This window comes from Triticum aestivum, chromosome 6B (genome assembly GCF_018294505.1).
Source record: "Triticum aestivum cultivar Chinese Spring chromosome 6B, IWGSC CS RefSeq v2.1, whole genome shotgun sequence".
NCBI lineage: Eukaryota > Viridiplantae > Streptophyta > Magnoliopsida > Poales > Poaceae > Triticum > Triticum aestivum.
In genome coordinates this window covers 149,722,511-149,738,865 of record NC_057810.1, presented here as the reverse complement: position 1 = coordinate 149,738,865, position 16,355 = coordinate 149,722,511, and the positions used below count along the sequence as shown (strand labels likewise).

Here is a 16,355-nt window from a genome sequence, read left to right as displayed (position 1 = left end):
GCTAGCCCAGACCCACGATGCCCATCTTGACCGTGGCGAAGCGTGCAGCCGGTGTAGCATCTTCAGAAGAAGGCACTTGTTCTGAGTGACCAGGTCACGCACACCCAGGCCACCTTCGGCCTTGGCGCGACACACCTGACGCCACGCGACCAGGCACTGAGCGCCAGATGCCCGTTCCGCGATGTTCCAGAGGAAAGATCGCCAAAGACCGTCCAGAGCACGGATCACGGCCGGCGGCAGGAGCAGCGCCGCCATGGCATAGGTAGGCAGGGCGTCGAGGACGGCATTGATGAGGACGAGCCGCCCGGCGGGCGAGAGAAGGCGGGCAGCCCATCCGGCGAGGTACACGTCCACCTTTGCGACCATGGGTAGGAAGTCGGCGAAGCGCAGATTCTCCCAAGAGAGGGGCAGCCCCAGGTATGTTTGAGGGAACACCCCGGCGGCGCAACCCAGGGCCGCCACCACCTGCTCCACGACCGCCGCCTCGGCATGCATCAGGATGACGGTGCTTTTGGCAAAGTTGATCACCAGCCCGGTGGCCTCCGCGAACTGGTCCAGGATCAGCTTGAGGCGCGCCGCCCCCCGCTCGCATGCGCGCATGCTAATCAGAGTGTCGTCGGCGTACTGGAGCACCACCGCCGGTGCGTCTGGCAGGAGGGGGTGGCGAAGCACATCGTCACGGCGGATGAGGCGTTGGAGGACGTCGGCGACGATGATGAAGAGGTAGGCGAGACGGGGTCCCCCTGCCGCAGGCCGCAGCCGACCGGGAACCATTTCCCCGGCACGCCGTTGAGGAGGATGGCGGAGCGAGAGGAGGTGAAGAGGGAGTCCATCCAATCGCACCAGAGCGGCGGAAACCCCCGCACCTCCATGATGGCCCGCAAACTTGCCCAGTTGATGGAGTCAAAAGCTTTGGCGAAGTCAAGTTTCAACACCACCGCCGGCGCGCGCCACCTGTGGCAGCATTGCACCAGCTCGGTGGCATACACAAAATTCTCAGAGATGCCGCGCCCTCGCACGAAGCCGGATTGGTCCTCGTCGATCAGGAGGGCGATTTGACGTTGAAGCCGAGTCGTTAGCCCCCTACAAAGGATCTTGACATCGCCGTTTTGGAGCGAGACAAGCCGGAAATCAGCCGGGGTCGGCACACCCGGCTTCTTGGGGAGGAGGGCGATGTATGCTCTGTTGATCCCATCGAGACGCGTAGTCCCGGCGTGGAACTCAGCGAAGAGGCGGTGGATGTCCGGCGACACCGCCGCCCACGCCGCTTGGTAGAAGGCGGGGCCCAGCCCGTCTGGGCCCGGCGCGCTGGTGCGATCCAGGGCGTGGGCCGCGGCTTTGATCTCGGCGTGGTCGAACGGCGCCACCAGCGCCGCCCCGTCCACCACAGGAGCGTCAGCATAGAGCGCCCGCAGATCAAAACGCCAGGCGGAGGGCCTGGGCCGGCCCAGCAAGGCCGAGTAGAAGCCCAGCAAGGCGGCGGCCTTGCCTGCATGGTCCGTCACCCGCACCCCTTCGACTTCCAGCGAGCCGATGGTGTTGCGGCGCCGGCGGTTGGAGGCGGAGGCGTGGAAGAACTGGGTGTTCTCGTCGCCTTCGCGCACCGCCCGACGTTTCCCTCGTTGCCGCCAGTGCGCGCACTGCCGGCGGACCGAGGCAGCAAGGGCAAGCCGCGCATCGAGGCGGAGGGACGCTTCTGCAGCAGAGAGAGCACGGGTTTCTTCCCAAAAATCATTGTTTTCCTTACCAATGGCAGAGCATTCTTTTGCCAAATGATCTTAACATGAGATTTAGTAATTTAATGCTCACTAAGATAACCAAGCAAACCATGTTTTGACAACATATAAACAAATATAGCTTATTTTTCAATCTGGGTGTACATTTTTAGTCTAGTGTGTGATTCAGTGACCTTGGGTGTGGTGATGTGAATGTGGTGTGTGGGTCCTTGTAAAATGCAATCTCGAACGAAGGATCTGACGCTCGTCATCAACCTTCCATAACACGTATCTTCTCTTGTTGCATGTTGTTTCATATATAGCTTGTTACATGTCTTTAGCTCTGTTATCTAGCCAGTAGCATGCAAATCAACACAGATGGAGGTATGATTCATGGAAAAGAGAGATTATATCAAATGGAGAATCCATAGTGCTATTGATGTTGAACGTGTGTGCTGCATTGTGAATAGGAGGCATTCAGAAATGCATCACCTGCTTAAGGCTAACACAGAGTTGTTCTGCTTGTTGTAGTATGTTTAAATTTACAATATAGGGTTCAATACATGGTTTACTAGTGCAGTATAGCTACATACTCTCTTTTAACCCCCCAACCCCCCCCCCCCCCCCCCCCCCCCCCCCCCCCCCCCCAAGCTTGTATACAACATGGCCATACTTTTATTCCCTCAAAAAAAAAAACATGGCCATACTTTTAATCGTAAGTTGCAGTTGTAGTGTGTGATTAGCATCTCTGGAGTATTTCTAAACTCAGAAGCGCATGGGTTTAAATTACGCAAAACACTAGGCCGTCACTAGCTTTCAAGACAATATGCAAAAAACAGATTTCTTTTTATCCATGTATAATGTATTCCTTAATATAGTTTCTTCTGTGATCTCGGGCATGCTGCCACATGTCCTGAAGTACATACCTTTGCATATAACTCTTTTGCCTCGGCCTTACCTATCCTTCTGAAAAATAATATCTGTCACATGCTTTTATGAGATGGAGCGACCATTGGCGAGTTGTAACACACATATGAGATTATTTTGTACTAGAAGATACGGTCATACGGAGATCAACTTAATTTAAAAGATCAGCTAATGTCTCACCAACCTCCCGTCTCTAAGCATACCCGCACTTAAGGGCATGGTACAAGTGCATGCTTTGACACCTACTCACCTAGCTCAGTATATTTATCCAGTTGTTGTGCAATCCTATAACCAGAATCATACAGATCTTAAATCCTCCTCTCCTTTTGAACCTACAAGTCTACCAAAGAACAAGAACATAGCCGAAACATGGGAGAAAGAGAGAGAAATGACAATGATGTGAAGACTAGTATATATGAGCTAAATGAGTGCGCAAAAAACATTAGAAATGTGATGCGTCTGGAAACACACCCCGCCTGTAGTGCTTCTTGAGGTGTTGCAAAAGAGTCACTAATTAACTTTGACCACCATACACACAAGAAACAAGAGATGACAAAGGACACAAGGACTGGAAATGAACCAACACAAGTTTACAGAGTGTCACACCTGTTGGAAACGTGACAACGACTCCACCTCGGGAGGGAAACGGACTGGACCGATTCCTACGGACGCACGGCGCCCACGATGATCGCGGTGCCCACGCTCCCCACGTTCCCCATGATGAAGCTTTTCTGTTACGACCTGTACATGAGCTCTCTTGACTGTATCTCTCTCGGACGTGTATATAAGCCCTACTGTACATCAATACAAGTTATCAGTTCAAGCATCATTCACTTTCTTGGTATCAGAGGCCGGTTCCCTCCTCTTCGCTTCCGCCATGATGAACCGGCGCACTCTCAGGCGCACTCGCTCCTTCGGCGATGCAGACGCTGCCGCGGGTCTTGCTCCGTTCCCCGTGGCGCCCGTCGCCGCCGTCCCTCCCGCAGCACCTGCCGGCGCCCGTCTCCCCGGTGCACCTGCTGCACGCTTACCGGCCTGGCCCGGCGTCCGGCCCCTTCGTGCCCACGCCGATGCGCTCGCTCTCGCCAACAACGCCCAGGTTCCGGTTGTTCCCCCTCCCCCATCCATGCACCATGTGAGCATTACCTCCTTCATCCCCTTCAAGTTGAGCCTGGAGGCCAACAATTACTCGAAGTGGCGCCAGCTCTTCCTCTACGTTCTCCACAAGTTCAACATGGAGGACCACGTCCTGGAGGAAGCCGATCCCCTCCATCAGGGGCCCGTGTGGAGGAACGACGACATCACCCTGGTGCTGTGGATCTACGCCACCATCTCGGATGATCTCTACGATATCATCATGACGCCGCAGAGCACGGCCTACCGCCTGTGGCATGCGCTGCACATCTACTTCCGCGACAACGCCGCCGGGCGCGCCGTCCACATCGGTGCGCAGTTCCGTGCCACAGTGCAAGGGGACTCCTCCATCGGCGAGTACTGTCGCCGCCTGCAGTCCCTCGCCAACGCACTGGCGGAGGTGGACGAACCCGTCACCGACCGCGCCCTCACCCTCCAGCTGGTGCGCGGCCTGAGCCGCCGTTTCCATGTGATGGGGACCCTGGTACCGATGCAGGTTCCCTTTCCCAGCTTCAGCGAGGCACGCTCCCGCCTCCTTCTGGAGGAAATTTCTCTCGGCGAGCGTGAGCGCCTCGAAGGGGCCACCGCCCTCGCCGTCGGTCACGTCTCCGGCGGCTCCTCCTCAGGCGATCGCGGCTCCGACCGTGGCGGCGACAGGCAGTCCGGCGCGCGCGCCGACAAGGGAAAGGGCCCTGCTGAGGCCCCCGAGCGCCCCACTCAACATGAGCACCGCGGCCGCGGCGGGCGCGGCCGCGGCCGTGGACGTGGACGTGGCAACGGCGCGTCCTCCTCAAGCTCCTCCGCCGGGCGTGGCCAGACGACTCCAGTGCCGTGGATGGGCTACTTCGCGCCCTGGGGTTCGGCGCCTCCATCCGCCCAGCAGTGGCGCGCGCCCTGGGCACCGCCCAATGCCGCCGGCGTGCTCGGCCCGCGCCCCAGCGCGCCGCACCAAGCCTACTTCGCCGGCCCCTCGCCACACCAGGCCGGCTCCTCCTCCGGCCCGTCCAACTGGGATAGCTACGCCATGCTGAACGCTGCCCTCGCCAACCTTCAGATGCAGCAGCCTCACGTCGGGCCCGACTGGTTCATGGACTCGGGGGCCTCGTCCCACGTCGCGGGCAACAGTGGTAACCTCGACAAGCTCACTTCCCCTTCAATGCATACTTCTCCTTTCATTGTTGTTGGCAACGGTTCTAAGATCCCTGTAGCTGCTACTGGCACCGCACATCTCACTGATCGCCCCTTCCATCTCAACCACATCCTCTACTCCCCTCACATCGTTACAAATTTAATTTCTGTTCGTCGCTTCACTCGAGATAACCTTGTTATTGTTGCCTTTGACCCATTTGGCTTCTCCGTGAAGGACTTGGCAACGGGGACAACTCTGATTCGGTGCAATAGTTCAGGCGAACTTTATCCTTTCCACTCCAATAATGGCAGCGCACGGGACACGCAGGCCCTCTCCGTTCTCGAAGACGGCGACATATGGCATCTCCGATTAGGGCATCCTAGCCGCGCCTCGCTTTCCATTTTAGCTAAAGATTTCCTTCCTGAATGTAATAGATCGCCAGTTTCATCCATATGTGGATCTTGTAAAATTGGCAAGCAGCCCAGACTACCTTTTCCTACATCAAATTCATTTACTACTGCTCCTTTCCAATTGCTTCACTGTGATCTTTGGACTTCGCCCGTGTGTAGTTTCTCCGGATTTCAGTACTATTTGGTTGTGTTGGACGATTATACCCACTATTCCTGGACCTTCCCATTACGACGCAAATCTGACACCTCCTCGACCCTCCAACGTTTCTTTGCGTTTGTCCATACACAATACACCACTCCCATACGCTGCCTACAGTGCGATAACGGCGGTGAATTCCTTTCCTCCTCCCTACGTGAATACTTCTCTCGTACCGGCGTGTCTTTCCGTCTCTCGTGCCCTCACACATCACCACAGAACGGCAAGGCCGAAAGACTCATCCGTACAACGAATGACATCATACGCACACTCCTGGTCCATGCCCACATGGCTCCTGAATATTGGGTGGAAGCCTTGCATACTGCAACTCACCTCTTAAACCGACGTCCCTCTTCAGCCATCAAAAATGTCACCCCGTACCTGCTCCTCAACGGTGTCCACCCAACCTACGACCACCTTAGAGTCTTTGGCTGCCTGTGTTACCCAAATCTCACCCACCTCGCCCCCCACAAACTCTCCCCACGGTCTACGCCCTGCCTTTTCCTCGGGTATCCACAGGAGCACAAGGGCTATCGGTGCATGGACCTCGCTACACGCCGCGTTTATATTTCCCGGCATGTAGTATTCGACGAGAAGCATTTTCCCTTCGCATCTCCCTCTGTCGCACACCCGACCACAAAAACCACGTCCACACCGAACCCACAGGAAATCCCACCCTTCCTCCCTACCTCGTACGCCCAGATCCCGACATCCCCTCCGGGCTTTCCCCCGACTCCATCTACCTCGGATCGTGCGCCGGCCCCAGCGCCTCGCCCTTGTACGCCGCCTCCCCTCGTGCCAATCCCACCCGCCAATCTCGCGACGCCTGACTCACCCCGCTCGCCAGCTGTTGTCGCCAGATCCCTCTCCAGCGCGCCTTTCGAGCCTACGCTGCACCCACCCGCATCCGCGGGATCTGTCCCCCCTGATGGCTCCCATGCAGCCACTCCCGACCCGCCACCTCGGCCGCCTCTCCCGCCTCGCGCGATTCCAGTGCAGCCACCCCAGAACTTCCACGGTATGCGCACACGAGCCAAATCAGGGTATTCCCTCCCAAAACAACATCACCCCCTCCTCACCACAACCACCATTAGCCCCATACCATCTTCCTACCGTGTAGCACTCAAGGATCCGAACTGGTACAACGCCATGTTAGAAGAATACAATGCATTGTTGCGGAATGACACTTGGTCGTTGGTTGCTCGTCCTGCAGGTACAAACGTGGTGACCGGCAAATGGATCTTCCGCCACAAGTTCAACCCCGATGGTTCCCTTGCCCGGTACAAGGCGAGGTGGGTGCTCCGCGGCTTCACGCAACAAGCCGGCGTCGACTACGGCGAGACCTTCAGTCCGGTGGTCAAACCGGCCATGATACGTGTCGTCCTCAGCCTCGCCACCAGTAACTCGTGGCCGATCCACCAACTCGACGTGAAGAACGCGTTCTTGCACGGTCACCTTGCCGAGACCGTGTACAGCGCCCAACCAGCCGGCTTCGTTGATTCTGCTCGTCCCAAGGACGTCTGCCGCCTCAAACGTTCTCTCTACGGGTTAAAACAGGCACCCAGGGCCTGGTTCTCACGTTTCACTTCCTATCTAGTCTCCCTTGGCTTCCATGCATCCAAAGCAGATTCATCTCTTTTCTCGCTCCATAGGGGTCGTGACACAGCCTATCTCCTTCTATATGTGGATGATATAATACTAACAGCCAACTCATCTCAGTTTTTGCAGTCCATCATCCGCTCACTACACCATGAGTTCTCTATGACCGACATGGGGCCTCTCCATCATTTCCTTGGGATTAACGTCCAACAGGATGCCGATGGACTCTTTCTGTCCCAGGAGCAGTACGCTCTTGAAATTCTTGATCGAGCGGGTATGCTGAACTGCAAAACTATCTCCACACCGATTGACACAAACTCAAAGCAGTCCGCCGACGGCAGCCCCAGTTTCCACGACCCCTCTTTGTACCGGAGCCTTGCTGGCGCGCTCCAATATCTTACCCTCACGCGCCCGGATATCTCGTATGCTGTTCAACAATGCTGCCTGTTTATGCATGATCCCAGGGATGTTCACTTCCAGATGGTGAAGAGGGTGCTGCGCTACATCCGCGGCACAACTGGACTTGGGCTCCAGTTTCATCGCTCCTCCGGCGGCGACCTCACCGTCTACTCCGACGCAGACTGGGCGGGGTGCCCCGACACCCGCAAGTCTACCTCCGGGTTCGCGGTCTACCTCGGCTCCAACCTCGTCAGCTGGTCGTCGAAGCGGCAAAATACAGTCTCGCGGTCGAGCGTGGAGGCTGAATACCGCGCCATCGCCAACGCCGTCGCCGAAGCCTGCTGGTTGCGGCAGCTCCTCGTCGAACTTCGTCGCCCGCCGCCTCGCGCCACCGTTGTCTACTGTGACAACGTGAGCGCCATGTACCTCTCCAACAATCCGGTCCAGCATCAACGCACGAAGCACATCGAGATCGATCTTCACTTCGTGCGAGAACGGGTTTCCCTCGGCGAAGTCCGTGTTCTCCATGTTCCGACAACCTCGCAGTTCGCGGACATCTTCACCAAGGGGCTCCCGACCACTGTCTTCTCCGAGTTTCGATCCAGCCTCAACGTTCGCGAGCACCACGCTTCGGCTGCGGGGGGCTGTTGGAAACGTGACAGCGACTCCACCTCGGGAGGGAAACGGACTGGACCGATTCCTACGGACGCACGGCGCCCACGATGATCGCGGTGCCCACGCTCCCCACGTTCCCCATGATGAAGCTTTTCTGTTACAACCTGTACATGAGCTCTCTTGACTGTATCTCTCTCGGGCGTGTATATAAGCCCTACTGTACATCAATACAAGTTATCAGTTCAAGCATCATTCACTTTCTACACCCTCTCCCTTTGGCCAGGTTAAGAGACATCTAGCTTCTTTGCCTCCGTGTATGGGAACAGGCGACCAACGTGAATTTATTCTTGCTCGCTTCATGTGATCCGCTTGTGCTCGTGGTCTGCATATCAAGGGGAAGGAGAAGGCAGCCCAAGAAGCCTGTGTAGAGACATTTGATGTCCATGATAAAATAAAAGATCATTCTTTTATAACTAAATTTAAAGGTCATTTGAACATTTTTTATACTCTTTTGTATTACAATTTAGCTATATGTAAGTTGCTTGCAAATTCAATTTGGGTTAGTCGATTTTTAGGCTGTTGATTTCTACTTCAAGATTCGTGCTCCTTATTTTTTTCTATTATGGCTGCTGTCATGTTTTGGGCCCAGATTTTTTGACTGACCACTGTTTTGGGTCAGTTGATTTTTTATTGGGCTGAAGCCCATTTCGTGTTGCTTGTTTTATAGGCCCGAAGTGCTTCCTCATTTCCTGTTTGTCTGCATTTTGTGCTTTTCTTTTTTAGGCCGTTTTTATGGGTATTTGTGGATGTTGGGTAAGTGCAAAAATGTATACATGCAAGTAATATATAACATGTGTGAAAATTATACTAGAGTGCTAAAATTACACTATTATATTTTTATGTTACACATTAAAAAGGTGCAAAGTTGCGTGCAAGCTTTTTTTACTTTGTTTTATTTCCTTTCGTAGATGGTAATACCAATGTCACTAATTCATTCTAGCTTAGAAATAATTATTTTTATTTTCTTTTTGTATTATTTGATTTGGTTTCCTTTTTAAGGGTAATATCAATGTCACTATTCATTCCTTCCTATTAATTTTTTTCCTGAAATCCCACTATTATATGTTTGCATATTATAAAAAAAATGTAATTTTTGTGTAAATTGTGTGAAAATCTTGTCGTTATGCTCAACATTTTTTGTTTTCTTGTTTCTTGAAGGGTAATACCAATGCCACTAATTCATTCTTTCTTTGAAAACTTCATTATTTTGATGTTGTGTTAGTTTTTGTATTTTTTTTATTTCTTCTTTAATGGCAATACCAATGCCACTTCTTTTTAGGAAACTTATTTTTTGAAATTTTATTGTTATAGTTATATGCTTCTTCGTGCATATTATAAAAATGCAATTTTCTATGGAAATTGTGTTCAAATTCTGCCATTATTTGATTTATTTTACTCTATTTACTCATAATAAGTAATACCAATGCCACTAATACATTCTTTTTCGAAAAATTTATTATTTTGATTGAGAATTAGTTTCTGTTTCATTTTATTCCTTCTTAAAGGGTAATAACAATGCCACTAATTCATTCTTTCTTAGAAATCGCATGGATTTAAATTACGCAAAACACTAGGCCGTCACTAGCTTTCAAGACAATATGCAAAAAAAAAACACATTTCTTTCTATCCATGTATAATGTATGCCTTAATATAGTTTCTTTTATGATCTCGGGCATGCTGCCACATGTCCTGAAGTACATACCTTTCCATATAACTCTTGTGTCTCGGCCTTACCTATCCTTCTGAAAAAAAATATACCTGGCACATGCTTTTATGAGAGGGAGCGACCATTGGCGAGTTGTAACACACATATGAGATTATTTTGTACTAGAAGATACGGAGATCAACTTAATTTAAAAGATCAGCTAATGTCTCACCAACCTCCCGTCTCAAGCATACCCACACTTAAGGACATGGTACAAGTGCATGCTTTCACACCTACTCACCTAGCTCACTATATATATCCAGTTGTTGTGCAATCCTATAACCAGAATCATACAGATCTTAAATCTTCCTCTCCTTTTGATCCTACAAGTCTACCAAAGAACAAGAACATAGCCGAAACATGGGAGAAAGACAGAGACGTGACAATGATGTGAAGACTAGTGTATATGATGTGAAGACTAGTATATGAGCTAAATGAGTGCGCAAAAAACATTAGAAATGTGAGGCATCTGGAAATGCATCCCTCCGACAGCTTTGACCACCATATGCGCAAGAAACACAAGTTGGAAAAGGACTTGAAGGCCGGAAAGGAACCAACACAAATTTAGAGAGTGCAGCACACTCTCCGTTAAGCTTAGAGCCATCTAGCTTCCTTACCCCTGTTGCATGGGACCAGGCGACCAACGCGGATTTGTTCTGGCTCGTTTCATGTGATTCGCGTGTAGCCTATGGTCGGCATACCAAGGGGGAGGGGAAGGAAGAAGAAGTTGTCTATGTAAAGACATTGGATGTCCACGCTAAAAAAAATAAAGATATTATTTTGGCTAATGTTGCTGACCAGGCGACCGGCCGAGCGCTGCGGTGGTCACGCTCTATCGCTCACTGACTCATGCCCTGGCCCACGTGCAGCCTAGTCTGTGCCAGTTTTGGGAGCGGCCGCACAAGGCTACGGGTCCGTTTGGTTGGAGACTAGTGTGGCCAAGCCAAAGTGTGGCAAGCCACACAAGTATGGCAAGCCACAGAAGTGTGGCTAAGAAATTGAGGGGCTGTTTGGTTTGAGACTAAGTTTGCCTAAGGTTGCCACACCTAAGGTTAGGCAAGTTTGACCAACTTAGGTGGGTGTTTGGTTCAAGCCACACCTTAGGCAAGCCACACTAGGATCCCACATCTCATACACTCAAAAAGTGTGGCAAGATTCCCTTAGGCTTGCCAACTTGTGGCTCTCATTTTAAAGAACTAACCTTAGGCAAGTGTGGCAAAATTGTATGGCAAAGTGTGGCATGATTAGGTCTAGAACTAAACAGCCCCTGAACGCCAAACTTTGGCAAAAGTTGGCAAAAAATTTGTCTCTATGACAAGTAGGCCATAGGGGCAATAAAGTGTGGCAAGCCAAAGTGTGGCAAAAACCAAACACATGCCAACTAAACTGTGGCTGCCAATTTTTGGCTTGGCAAACTGTGGCTGAAAACCAAACACCCCCTACGTGTCCCGACTTCTGACCACACACCGCACCACACCATATTTCTTCTTCCCCGAACAAACATTTCTCGTTCTTAACCGCACACACGGCTTTGGTGCGGCAACCTCCATGAATCGCCACCTCTTTCTCCCCTTATTTTTCCCGCCTCATGTGCCGTTCGTGGCCCGCACGTGACACTACCGCGCCATTTTGCTAGCGGGAGGGCGGCCACCCCTTCGCAGTTGTTTTGTTTTTAGGGGCATTGCAGGCGTTGTTGCATGGGGAGACGGGAGTGCAACGACGAGTTGCAACTGTCATCACATCAAGCTACAACCGACAGCATGGCGAGCTGGAACAGGCAACGGGGATGCTGCGATGGCTTGGCGGCGAGCCACAACCGGCGTGATGGACGAGCTACAAGCAACACCCTTAGATACTGGGATGGGCTCGCCAATGAGATGCAACCAACATCTCACCAGAAGTTGCGATGGCGATATACAGCTCTACTTCCAGCACAATCGACTTTGGGTTGGAGCTTTTATGAAGCCCGATTCCAGCACCGTCAGTTGCTCTGGTTGCAGCTTGTGGAATCACCGGCTAGGGCCGGCGAGAAGAATTGGTGCGACCAGCGAGGACGTTTGCTGGAACTGATGATGTCCACCACTGCGACCGGCGAGGTTGATTGCTGGAACCGACGAGATGCGGTGCAGCAACCAGCTGGAAGTGGCACCACGATAGCTGTAACCAGCGAACAAAAACTTTGTGACCAGCAACGATATAAGCCGCGACACGGGAAAGGCTACGCGACTACAACAATGAAAATTGTGACCAGAAGACGAGGATGCGGCTACCATCGACCACGACGCATCCCTGGCGGCGCACCAAGTGCTGCCGGCGAGCAAGGGGCGAGCGAAACGGGGACTATGACCCGTCCGAGTTGGAACCATGGGGCAGCGGAGCTGCGTACCGCATGCGTGGACGAGACTTGCCTGCTCCCTCCGCGTGCACCTATCCGTGCTCCCGCATACGTGGCATGATTTGATTGAAACAAAATAAGGGCCGGCCCCACCCCCTTAAAATCAGGGGGAGAGATGATTAGATTAGAAAGGAAAAAGGAAAAAAACAGCCGTAAGATGAAGCGGGAGCACGGATGGGAGAATGAGAGGGAGCAGGCAAGCCGGATCCCGCATGCAGTGCTGGAACGGATTGATGCGACACGGCCTGGTGGGGCTGCATCCATCCTACGCAACAAGCAAGGTGCAGTGGCGCTTCAAGGTCACGGGGATGAAGTTGTGGCGTGTCGGTTTTTTCTCCTCTTGCTCGTGATCACAAATCGCGGAGGAATGGGGGTGAGAACAAGTCCACGAGCGGCTGATCCAAGGGTTGCAGGGTGACCAACTTGGTATGGCAATGGTGGCCTGGCGCGTAGCATCGGCATATTATTTTACGAAAATTCTAAACACATGGGAATCTTCCCCTAAATTTGGGGGAGGGGTGGGGCTCACCTTATTATTTATACTCAACCAAACATACCAAATAACCCACTCTATTGATCCCGTAAAAGGTTATTCGTGTGTGTAACTGAATTTGAAGATCATTTGGTGCAGCCAATAGGAATGTTGCTTTTCTTTTTCTTTGATCTTCGGATCCATCCCATGTTATGCTTTCGTTGTTTCCTGCTAAATGTGAATCAAGCCGGCGAATTTGCTGGATCTTTCAAACAAATAAAAAATTGATGCTCAAGGGTGCGCGCGCACCCTATATAAAAAAAGTAATTCAAAATAAAGTAAAAAAAATTCGGAAACTTATTTGGAACCAACATGATTAAGTAATTGTACTTGTAGGGAATGACTTTCTTTGTATCGTGGGTGAAAGATTAAAAAAAAGCTATATACAAGTACTACTCACGCTATATTGTCATCATAGATTTGATTTTTTGCCCTGAAGTCAATGAGAATCATTTCTTGGCCAAACTTTTTATAGGAGCACAATACTTAATCATATTTGATTTTTTTTTTGGAATTACTAAATTATTTGATGGGGTGCGCCTAGCAAGTAGCAACCCATCGCACTTTTTCTTTTGAGAACAACCCATCGCACTTCACTAGTGGCAAAATCTACCGGACGAGCGAAACTGTCGGTCTCACCCTCCCCAGAACGAAACCCTACTCCTCGGCCCTCAACTTTCCTCTCTCGCGGCGGCGGCGGCGGCAGCGGGATCTAGGGCATCGGCGCGGCAGGTCCGCCACAGCTCTCTCTCTCTCTCTCTCTCTCTCTCTCTCTCTCTCTCTCTCTCTCTCTCTGCGCGCCCTGCGCCCTCTCCCATCCCTTCATTCGCAGCAAGGCGGCGGCGGCGTAGATGGTCTATAGGATTAGATATGTTTCTGATTTTGCGTCGGCTGATGCTTGATGCAGGAAGTAGTGTCTTATGTTTTAACCGATTTTGCTTCAACAAGAAAGAAACTTGTGTTAACTGATGGGGGGCATATCTGGTCTGCTCCTTTCTCATACTTTAGCTGAACTCAGAGAAAAAATTGCTAATCATATTGTGGTGCTTGTTACCTGAAAAATATTGTGAATGATGCCATACTGTGGCCTACACAGAGGGATCATTCAGATTTTGCTCGGGCTGGGGCTTGATGCTGGAACTAGTGTTGATGTTCTTTAGGACTTCAGACTGCTCCAATCTGAATGTTGTTTGAACTGTTTTTACCTGGCAAGAACCTTACTTTGAATGATGGTTATATCTTACCATCATCATCTTTAATCATGTGTAATTCGTGTATTCTGTAGATCAACATAGTAATTTCGAAATAAGTTGCAGTAACAATCTTGGAGGCAGAATTACAAGCCTTAAATAACACATGTAAGCTTTCCGAGCTTTAATTCCTTACATTACAGTGAAAATCACATGGCCGCCTAGCCGGAACAGGCTGCAACAGCAAGGCCCCAAACCTGATTTTTCAGTATTAAGGCCCTGTTCGGAGTCACTCCAACTCCTAAAAATACGAGGAGCTGAAGCATCTCTTTACCAGCTCCGTGCCTTTTGACTCCAACTCCGGGAGCGGAGTGGTGGAGTGGCGGGTCTCCGAACAGGGCCTAAGTCTCATGTGCTCAGCATACTCCTTTTAGCCCCTCTACTCATATGACCCTCTGTTCAAATGCCTTAATTGTTTGCAGATTTGAACCTCTTTCTTCTGTCAGCATTGGTGGTTTTCCCTTGTTATCAGTTGACACTTAATTCTTTTGTAAGCAGAGTTGACACTTAGTTCTGATGATTGATATATGCAGCTAAAATATCAACCCAGGAATGGCAATGTCTTGGACACGAGCATTAAAGCGTGGAGTTATTCCAAGGGATGCAGCTCAATTGGTCGGGATAAGAGGCTTTGCAGCCCAGCCCAAGGGAAAGAAGGGCGGAAAAGGTGGTGCGGCTGATGCTAAACCTGTGCTCAGCAAAGAAATGAAGAGTACAACTGTGTTCGGGGCAAATATCCTGAAGGAGGGTTCTGACCCGAAGATCCAACCAGATTCGGAGTACCCTGACTGGCTGTGGCACCTGATTGACAAGCGTCCTGTGCTGAGCGAGCTGCGGAGGAAAGATGCCAAGACACTGCCTTATGAAGACCTGAAGCGTTTCGTCAAGTTGGACAACCGGGCTCGGATCAAGGAAAACAATGCTCTCACTGCTAAGAACTGATCAGGAGAATCACATCTCATGTAGTGGTCAAAGTAAGCATATTGTCCTGTCTTTCATTACAAGGTTCATTAGTTACTTTTGGTAATAATGGAGTGACTTGGAAGTTGCTTGGCCCAGTACAATTTAGGCTATGTGACCAGCATGCTGTTTGTCATGTTCTTGTCTAGATGTAACTTCTGTATCTTGCAGCAAATCCTGTAGGAAGTTTCCCATGCTCTTGCTTGGCTTCGTACACTGTTTTGCAACAGGAGTTTTAAGCCTATCAATAGAAAGACAGAGATATTTGAATATGAGTTGAACATGCACACAAAAATTACAGCTTTGCGAAATTAGCAAAGCGTGACTATGGTGCATCAGACTCATGAATTCATTTAAATAATAGGTGAATGTGATTTAGGAGACTGAAACTTGGAGCAGCACCGCAATGCTACTCTTCTAGCACAAACTGCAATGATCTTTAGTGATAAAAAAGAATAATCATGTTGTGCATCCTCAAGCTGCATCGTCTCATGCATTCAACATATTAGAGTCCGATCCAACATTTGCTGAGAGTTTGCGCAATCAGAGTATTTTGTCAAAGAAATAACAATATTTCAGTTCCTGAGCATACAGTAGAGGCAACGTTTAGTTCTGATAGCAAAAGAGAACGCCAACAGTTTTACTGTAACAACTACTGCAATCAACCTTAAACTGATAACCAGATAAGAAGAAGCAAAATTCTGATTAAATGTTAGAACTTTGCTGTATCTATCTAAAACCTGCACTCTTATTAATCCCCAAATTTCAGGCGCATAAGAGGATAGCCAGACCTTTTCTGAACTTCTGGAACTATATATATGTAGACTTTAGATCAGCTATAGTTGAGGTTAAATTATTAACTGTGACTTTATAAAGATGTATTGAGAAGGGATAATAATCAGTAACCCAATGGACATGTCACAAAGGCCATGTCCACAACCGCATCATACGGCCGGTGAGCTAAAACTGGAGGTATGTATGACAAGCACAAAACCGAAGAGAAAAAGGAGGTCAAAAACACGCGGACACATTCCATGTTTCTTTACCTATAAGTATTGTCTTTAGTTCTTTCTTTCTTTATTTTCTTTCAAAGAGTCTTCATGTTTTGTTACCATAGTGAAATGGCAGATGCGTTATTTGTTTAAATGAACGCTTTGCAGGTTTTACTGGCCCAGAATTCTCCCTGAAACCTCCTTTTCTGAGGCTTGATAAATACTACAACCCAGATACTATAGTGAGTTCTCTTGCGGGTTGTGAACATGTAATACTGCAATCGACAGGTTAAACTGGGTTTGTCTAGAATAAAAATCATTACTACAATGCCGGATT

General features: G+C 50.1%; 1 protein-coding gene across 1 annotated transcript; it reads left to right on the top strand.

The window, feature by feature from the left end:
* The first annotated feature begins 13,407 nt into the window (after positions 1-13,407).
* On the top strand, positions 13,408-15,298 carry LOC123136270 (54S ribosomal protein L37, mitochondrial). Its single transcript, XM_044555614.1, has 2 exons — positions 13,408-13,548; positions 14,600-15,298. The coding sequence occupies exon 2, from the start codon at positions 14,619-14,621 to the stop codon at positions 15,006-15,008; it is 390 nt and encodes a 129-aa protein (XP_044411549.1). The 5' UTR covers positions 13,408-13,548; positions 14,600-14,618; the 3' UTR covers positions 15,009-15,298.
* Positions 15,299-16,355: the final 1,057 nt, after the last annotated feature.

Bases quoted from the DNA above. Each gene is read 5' to 3' on its own strand.
- LOC123136270 (XM_044555614.1), top strand. From the start codon at position 14,619: ATGGCAATGTCTTGGACACGAGCATTAAAGCGTGGAGTTATTCCAAGG.